The sequence below is a fragment of the Buceros rhinoceros genome, unplaced genomic scaffold (assembly GCF_000710305.1).
Source record: "Buceros rhinoceros silvestris isolate BGI_N320 unplaced genomic scaffold, ASM71030v1 scaffold10367, whole genome shotgun sequence".
NCBI lineage: Eukaryota > Metazoa > Chordata > Aves > Bucerotiformes > Bucerotidae > Buceros > Buceros rhinoceros.
Window position 1 is genome coordinate 38571 of NW_010424023.1, and position 8474 is coordinate 47044.

At 46.9% G+C, this 8474-nt stretch overlaps 1 protein-coding gene across 3 annotated transcripts in view; it reads right to left on the reverse strand.

Moving 5' to 3' along the window:
• Positions 1 to 5007: 5007 nt before the first annotated feature.
• The window catches only part of CSRP2 (cysteine and glycine-rich protein 2), a 5184-nt gene continuing 1717 nt past the window's right edge, over positions 5008 to 8474 (reverse strand). The window contains exons 2-6 of one of the 3 annotated variants that reach the window (XM_010140627.1): positions 7821 to 7980; positions 7527 to 7538; positions 6703 to 6835; positions 5941 to 6034; positions 5008 to 5330 (exon numbers count right to left, since the gene is read on the reverse strand). In XM_010140627.1, the coding sequence (XP_010138929.1) occupies positions 5254 to 5330; positions 5941 to 6034; positions 6703 to 6835; positions 7527 to 7538; positions 7821 to 7980 (476 nt within the window). In that variant the 3' untranslated portion in view covers positions 5008 to 5253. Of the gene's footprint in view, positions 5331 to 5940; positions 6035 to 6702; positions 6836 to 7526; positions 7539 to 7811; positions 7981 to 8474 lie in introns of all 3 variants that reach the window. The other 2 variants (XM_010140628.1, XM_010140629.1) reach the window with 2 other exon arrangements.

The following is an 8474-nucleotide window of genomic DNA, read 5'->3' on the forward strand; positions in this document are numbered from 1 at the left end:
AGGAGCGCCTGGCTTATCTCTAAAAGACTTCAACTGTGCTGCAGTGTCCCCAGCAACATAAGCTGTTGACCTGCTCGTGGCTGTTCTTCAGGGGCACCTCTTCACACTCCATCCATTTCTTGATGTAGAGGGCAATGTCTCTGCCTCTCCTTGCTTGCCTGTCCCTTCTGAACAGCCTGTAGCCATCAATAGTCACACTGCAGTCATGGGATTCATCCCAAGTTTCAAAAACGGCAATCAGGTCTTAGCTGTCAAGCAGCTCAGTGGCTTCCAGCTCCTCCTGTTTGCTACACAGGCTGTGTGCGTTGGTGTGGAGGCTCTTCAGCTGGGCTGTTGGCCATGTCACTGTCTTAGAGGAATACCCCTTAATCCCTTTGGGATATTTCACTGATATTTCCCTGCTGGCTCCTATTACCTTAGGAGCGCCTGGCTTATCTCTAAAAGACTTCAACTGTGCTGCAGTGTCCCCAGCATGCCTCAGAGGCACAGGCAAGCCTGATATTATCCCACTCCCCCTTCAAGCCTAGTTTAAAGCTCTGTCAATGAGCCCTACAAGCTCCTGAGCAGAGACCCTCTTCCACCTTTGAGAAAGGTGAATCCCACCCTGACACCAGCAAGCCTGGTGTCATGTAGACCATCCACCCCATTGTCAAAAAACCTAAAATTGTGGTGGTCACAACAGCCATGGAGTGATGTATTAATAGATGGATCCATCTGTTTCTTCCAGTTTTGCTGCCCACAACTGGAAGGAGAGAGGGAAAAATAACCTGTGCCCCAGATTCCTTCACCAACCGTCCTAAGGCCCTGAAATCTCTTTTGGTCACTCTTGGACTGCAGGTTGCAGCTTCCTCCCTACCTACACGGAAGGTCAGTAATGGGTAATAATCTGAGGGCCAAACTAAGCCAGGAAGTCTAGTGATGTCCTTAACTGGGGCCCCAGGGAGGCAGCAGACTTCCCTGTGAGGAGGGTCTGCCTGGCATATTGGACCCTCTGATCCCCTCAGAAGGGAGTCGTATACAGCTAAATCATGTTTCTTCTTCCTCGTTGAGGTGGTCATGATACAAGGAGTAGGACTTTCTGGCCTTGGATGCACCTTTTGTGTAGATGGACAGTCACCCACTTCCTCACTGACTAGCCTTCCACAACCAAAGCCTCATACCTGTTGTACAGATGCACCTGGGAGGGCAAGGAGGAGGTTTGCCTGCCACCCTGACCATGGACTCACCTTCATTTGTTCATTCTTCCATTTAAGTTGCTGCCTTCAGCCTGGTGAGGGGAGGATACGGGGTGCACTTGAACTCGGGTATTTTCTGGTGTGTGCTCTGTTTCCCTCTCAGGGAGGGCAGAGCTTGGCTCCACCAATCTATTTCTTGCTCAGCTTCCCTGAGGCTCCTTAACCTTTCTACTTCCTTTCACAGCTCTGCCACCAAGCTGAGCAGATTGTCCACCTGGTCACACTACACACAGCTGCTCCACTGCTACCACCCAGAACCAGTGAAAGGCTCTGGCACTTCCTGCACCTGAGACCTGGACAGCCTCAAGTTTTTGCGGGAGCTCCATCTGGATTGCCTCGTCTGTTCTGGTGAGTGCAGAGGACAGAGCTTTCTGATGGGCGGCGACCATAGCTAAGCTCCTCTGAGAACATCATGACCAGCACCTCTTGAGCTGGCAGAGCTTTCAGCACCATTCCTGCGTACCCTTCCATGTAAACTGCCACGCGAACCACTGCTCCATGCTCTGGCTGATGTACCACGCTCCATTTGCCTGCTCTGGTCACAGTGTGGTGGGTTTAGATTCACTACAGTAGCTACATCAAATAATAGGAGACAGTTTCACAGCAGGACGAAAGCTTTCTGCCCAGGTTTTCTGGGCTGTGCTGTTGCTTGCTGTCTTACTCTCACCTGGAATGCGCGCTGCTGCTGCCTTTGCTGTTGTCTTTCTCAGTTGTAATCTTCCCCTCTCTGTGAGCTGTACGAGCTCTTGGCTCATATTTTGAGCTGGCTGTTTTTCCTCATATCCACATGGTTCCTTCATAACCTGCACAAAACGCTCTTTGTGTATTGTTTTGACCAGTATGTATTTTTCTACTTAGGCTTTTGGCTTCCACTGCTTCACTGCCTCAGACCACAGTCAGAGATATTGCTTGAAACTCTGCCTCAGACTGCACAGACACACTTGCTTACTCTTTTAGTGCAGCATTCCCAGCCTTGAATGTGCCTCCATAAATTCACTCTGTAAAGGTTTGGATGATTTTTCCCCCAAGAAGTATCAGCCTGCTTCCAAAACTAGTGAGAATTTCAAATTTCTTTTTTTCTTTAACTAAATTCTATTGGGTACGATGAGACTTGAAACTCAACCTGCCCATCCACCCCAGAACACCACGTGGGCTAAAGCCACCAGGACAGAGCTTGTTCCTTCCTAAAGATGTGGTTGGTCTCTAGTGAAGCTCTTGTTGTGCAATGGGATGCCCTTCACTGGAAGGGATGTGAGACACTCCTACAACCACCTGTCACCTGCTGGAGCGCAAGCTTGCTTCCCTGAGCACAGCCTGTGCTTTTACGAGGTGTTGATGCACAGATCTCATGTGCCTCCTCGTTACTGCAGGAAACAGGAAGCTGTTAGCTTTGCAAAAGGAGCTTGGCAGAGGAGCCTGAACGCACCTGTGAAGGTCTGCTTCAGATGCTCAAGAAACTTAGGACTAGATTTGAAAAACAAATGATAAAAATTGTGAAGCTGCTCACACTAAATGTTGGTTCCTCGCAGAAAAATAAAGCAAGTTGCCTTAAACTGGGTGATTTGTTGCATAATTGTTTTAGGCTTACACACCTTATTCTCACATCAGGCCTTTGTAGTGGGTTGGTCCTAGGTCTCCTGTTGAGGAGGTGACTCTCATTTTCTTCACAAGTGCAATTGCAGGTGCCATCAGCTCAGGCCTCACAGGCTTGTGTTGGGAGCTGCTCCAGCCCCTAACAGGAGCCAAGTTCTGTGAGCTTTCCTCTCAAGATCTGGCTTAAGGCAAAATAATTGTCTCCTAATCACAGACCTTTATTAGCAGCAGTTCCTAAAGAGTTGTGTAGCAGAACCAAGACCCCTAACTCTTACGGCTTTTAGCCAGCTGGTAGTACGGAGTCAATCTACACTGCATTTGCTGTGTGGGTAAGGGAAGGGGTATGGATGTTGTCTACTTAGACTTTAGTAAAGCTTTTGATGTCTCCCACACCATTCTCCTGGAGAAACTGGCTGCTTATGGCTTGGATGGGTGTACTCTTTGCTGGGTAAAAAAACTGGCTGGATGGTCGGGCACAGAGAGTGACAGTGAATGGAGTTCAATGCAGTTGGTGGCCATTCACAAATGGTGTTCCCCAGGGCTCAGTGCTGGGGCCTGTTCTCTTCAACATCTTTATCAATGATCTGGATGAGGGGATTGAGTGCACCCTCAGTAAGTTTGCGGATGACACCAAGTTAGATGTGTGTGTCAATCTCCTTGAGGGTACAGAGGGATCTGGACAGGCTGGATCGATGGGCCAAGGCCAATATTATGAGAGTCAACAAGGCCAAGTGCTGGGTCCTGCACTTGGGCCACAACAACCCCCTGCGATGCTACAGGCTTGGGGAGCAGTGGCTGGAAAGATGCCCAGCAGAGAGGGACCTGGGGGTGTTGGTTGACGGCCAGCTGAATATGAGCCAGCATGTGCCCAGGTGTCCAAGGCAGCCAATAGCATCCTGGCTTGTATCAGGAACAGTGTGGCCAGCAGGAGGAGGGAAGTGATTGTCCCCCTGTACTCAGCACTGGTGAGACCACACCTTGAATGCTGTGTCCAGTTTTGGGCCCCTCACTGCAAGAAGGACATTGAGGTGCTGGAGCATGTCCAGAAAAGGGCACAAAGCTGGCAAAGCTCAAGTCCTATGAGGAATGGCAGAAGGAAGTGGGGTTGTTTAGCCTGGAGAAAAGGAGGCTGAGGGAAGACTTGATTGCTCTCTGAAAGGAGGCTGGAGTGAGGTGGGGGTCAGTCTCTTCTCCCAAGTAACAAGCAACAGGACAAGAGGAAATGGCCTAAAGTTGCACCAGGGGAGGTTTAGATTGGACATGAGGAAAAAATTCCTGACTGAAATGGTTATTGAGCATTGGAAGAAGCTGCCCAGGGAAGTGGTGGCATCCTCATCCCTGGAGGTGTTTAAAATACATGTAGATATGATCCTTAGGGATATGGTTTAGTGGTGGACTTGGCAATCCTGGGTTAATGTTTGGATTTGATGATCTTAAAGTTCTATTCTAACCAAAACAATTTTGTGATTCTGTGTTCAATTGCTGTTACTCCTTGCCCATTAACTTGAGTTCAAGTCACATTTTCTACCAGTGTTTAAAGACGGAATTTTATTCTGCTGTCGTTGTGCTGCAGCTACCGTGTCAGATGCCATTCTCAAAAGGCTGAAACCCTCTGCCATCTGCAGGGAACTGAGGGTCCTAGCACCACCAAGAAGATGTCAACAGTTACTCTTAAACCTGAGTTTGATGTGGTAGTCCAGATTCTGGCCAGCTGCTGAGTAGGGATGGTATTTGTCTGCAGCTGTCTCGGTAGTGTACTCCTTCTGCACAGTAAGTCATGTGCATAGTAACATTTCTAGACCAAAGCAGGCTCCATGCCACAAAACATTACAGCAGAAAGGGTTTGTTTTCCTTTCACTAGAGATTCTATAGCACAGCCAGAGAGCCATTTAGGCAAATAGATACTTACAATCCATCACTGTCAGAGCTGTGTCACTGCTCCTGTGCAGTGAGCAGCTAGTTGCCTTGCACATGCACATAACAGAGAGATCCTGAAAGACAGTTATTCACCTCTGAAGGCCATGACCAGTGCTATCTATGTCCAGGTTTCAGTCACATTGGGCTTTCACTGAGGGTCTTCTCCAAGTCTATGGCATCATATCTCCACCGCTGCACCCCTCAAGTCCCCCAACAACACTCCCCTTATCTTTTATTGCTGACAAAGCACCTAACACTTGGCTTTAGGATATATCAACAAGCAAAGCTTTATTGAAGTGGTACTCAGTATTAGAAGTGTTACAGTGTGATACAAAAAGCAAGAAAAAAAGCAGTGATTTTTCTTAAAAAAAAAAAAAATCTGATGAAGGTATGCCCAAGCCCTACAGTAACTATCATCTGTTTCACAGTAGTTAGTAACATTTAGGAAACTCTTGTTTCTTGTAGCAGGATCTCAGCAGAGCCATAAGGGGTTTTGAGCCATGCCTCTTCACTGCGCATGAACGAGGGCACCTGCTCCCTGGCCATACCCAAATCCCTTGGGGCCAAAGTTCTTTGCGTAACAACCTGCGAAAAAGATGAACATGTAGTAGCTGAGGCTTCTGGCTCCTTAATTAACAGCCCTGCCAAAGCTGAGCCCCTCAGCCGCTTCCCGTTAATCACCAGAACATCCCCTTTCAGAAGCGATGCTTAAAAACATTTCATTAAGCTGCGTAACTGCCATGACTGAACTCAATTGCCATGGCTGTTCAGTCCGTGTAGCTCCCAGCCTGCTCTGAGAGAGCAATTCGTACATTGGTTCTGTAGCTAGCTATCTGTTCAGTCACATGTCATCAAACCACCGCGTGGATCAAGTTGATATCCATGACACCACAGAAGAAAGCATGGCGGGATGCTTGCTAGCTTGTTCCCCTACTCTGATCTACTCTCTGACCCAGGCAGAGGGCATGGGCTGCTGCTCCTGCATTTCTCAGAATGTAATGTTTTGCTTGATGCAGGTATAAGCTATGTCGGCAGCTTTAGTAATATTTATGTCATTTCTCAGCTCTGTTTCTATGACTTCTAAAGCACTTCCATCTTGACAGCAGCCTGAAAGTTTCTTATACCAGAAATAAATTCCCTCCTTCTAATACATCTCCTTGGACCATAAACAAACAATCTTTGTTTCTTTCCTCACCTTTACAATAGATTTCTCCCTCTTTTTCAGTTAGGGTTGTAGATTCTAGGCTTTTTCCACACTTGGCACATCGGAAGCAGTTTTTGTGCCATGGCTAGAGGGAAAAAAAAAAAAAGAGAAAAAAGATAGTTTAAATACACAGAATACTTGAGTTGGTAAAAAAAATACATTAACTGGAGATGCCTGCATCAGTTTTGTTTACAGATGACTGGTGCAATAAAAAACCAGTTCAAGTGTACCAAGAGCAGATGAAAACATGCATTTCGTCAAGTGGCCCAAAGACCCCAAATCCACACAGCATTCTGTTCAGGGCAGCGCCTGGAAAGATTTGGGCTTCCTTTGGTCAATTCAGAGGAGATCTTGGCTCTCTGTGACGAGTCAGACAGCTGGCAGAGTGACACACAGTTTTACAGGGTATTTTCAGAGAACATCTCCTTTCTGCTGAAACATTCAACCTCCATCATAAGCTGCACACCACAAGACTGTTCCCTCTTCTGGAGGGAGAGCGCTCCTGTAGTCTGCTTCAAATCTCTGGCATGAGACAACAGCAAAGCTTCACCTCTGAAATCCAAGGTGAGCGCTCATCACCCTGCATTTCAAGTGCTTTTTCTTCTGTTAAGTTAATTGATTTGACTATTTCCAACGCTAAGAAATGCAATTTTAAGGTAACTCTGCCCCGCAGTTTGTTCCCTACTGGAACCCACATACCATCCTTTGCTCACTTAAGTCCACAGGTACAAAACGGCAGACACAGTTCCTTACCTTTCCAGCTCCTATTACTTTCTCTGCTGCGTAAACAGAATCTCCGCACCTAGAGCATTTCTCTGCCCCTCCAAACTTCTGAGCGAATTTTGAAGTGTTTGGATTTGTTGTGGGTCGGTGGGGAGAGGGTGTGCTGAAAGAAACGGGACATTTGCTGTCTTTTACTACATGACTCTTGCTCTTCTGAACAACACTAACAGAGCAACATCCAACACCCAGCACAGAATACAGTACTTTTGCAAAACTGGAGAAGTCAGTTAACAGCAAGGCTACCCAATCACTCTTGGTAGGGAAAAAGACAAGAAAAAAAAAACCAAACTCAAAACCCAGGAAGAGAAAGGCCATGCCTCAAAGGATAAAAAGAAGCTATGGTAAAAGTTAGTTTTCTGAGAAGCCCGTGCTTTTTCACTTCTAGAGAAGTGCTGAATTCTGTATCAGGACATGGATTTATCTGATACTAAACCACAAATAACTCTGTTAAATTCCTGTCCATGGATCATAATCTGGAACCCGAGCTGATCACTGGATCTGGCTGGAGAGCATACATCATACAAATGTCAAGCAATAATTTGGCAACTTAGATGAAGTAAGTTGTGAGGCATAACTCAGCTTCTTTCCACATGCTTTGCTTTACAGCAAGAACTTAATCAGATTAGGAATGTTTCCTATTTAATTGGCCTTCTGGGTTTGGTTATAATTAAGCACAAATGTTTTTTCATTTGCCACTTAAAAATTCATTGTTCCTGTAGCCCCAGATTCTCAGCTCTCTGAATCCACCCCTGCCAGGACTTGTTGAACATCTGCTTTTGCAGCTTATTTAGCACAGCGACTGGAGGCTCACGGTCATCTCTGCGGGCTTGGGCAGAGTCATCAGCAGCTCCGTAATCCAGTCTCCTATGGCTCGTGCATAGGATTAGTGCATCTTCATCTGCACTAACGCTGCCTCATTCGCTGCCTACTCACACAGTCACCAGAGGAAGCTTTGTGCACTGCAGGTTAGACACCCTGCTCTCAGTTTTTCTGGGCTATTTTGCAGCATTTCTATTTCAGACAACAAGAACTTATTAAAATCCAGCCTGAAAGAACGTTCCCCCCATCAGTTCACTCACCTCTCGGGCTTGATGCCCAGCCTCTCTCCCCTGTCCATGTTCAGCGTTCCTGCCCCTTGGCCATACCCGTAACCTTTCGGGCCATACTTTTTTCCATAGCAAGATTTGCAGTAAACTTCAGCATCATGAATTGCAACAGTTGTGCTGTCCAAGTTTTTCCGGCAGACCACTGGAGGAAAAAAAGAAGTTAAACTGCCTTAAGGGACCGTTTCCATCAGCACATGAAGTAAGCCAAAAATCAAGTGAGAAGTGATGTTATGGGTTTCCTTGTCTGCAACTCTTCCTATTAGGCTGTTGGACCGCTAGGGAATAGAGGGAGTGGGTTGTCATTTGAACTAGTGAATTACTCTTAGCCCCACATAGGGCTCTACTCCCTCCCACCTCTTCATGACCGTGACATTTAAAACCTAGAAACTTGCTGTGGTTTGATGAATGAGGCTGCTCAGAAACCCAGATAGTGCAGTCAGCAGTTTCTCTTGACAAATGCCATGAAGCATGAAGCAAAAATTCTATCAGTGCAGAAAAGCCCCAGTTCTGCCCTTTTGGCCAGGGTGGGGCTGAGAAAAAAAACCCTCCAAGGTTTTCCCCCTGCATTGGTACTGGTTTGGGGCAGAGCTGGGACTGTTTCACAGCTGTCACTGGAGGGGCTGTGCTTTCCTGGCA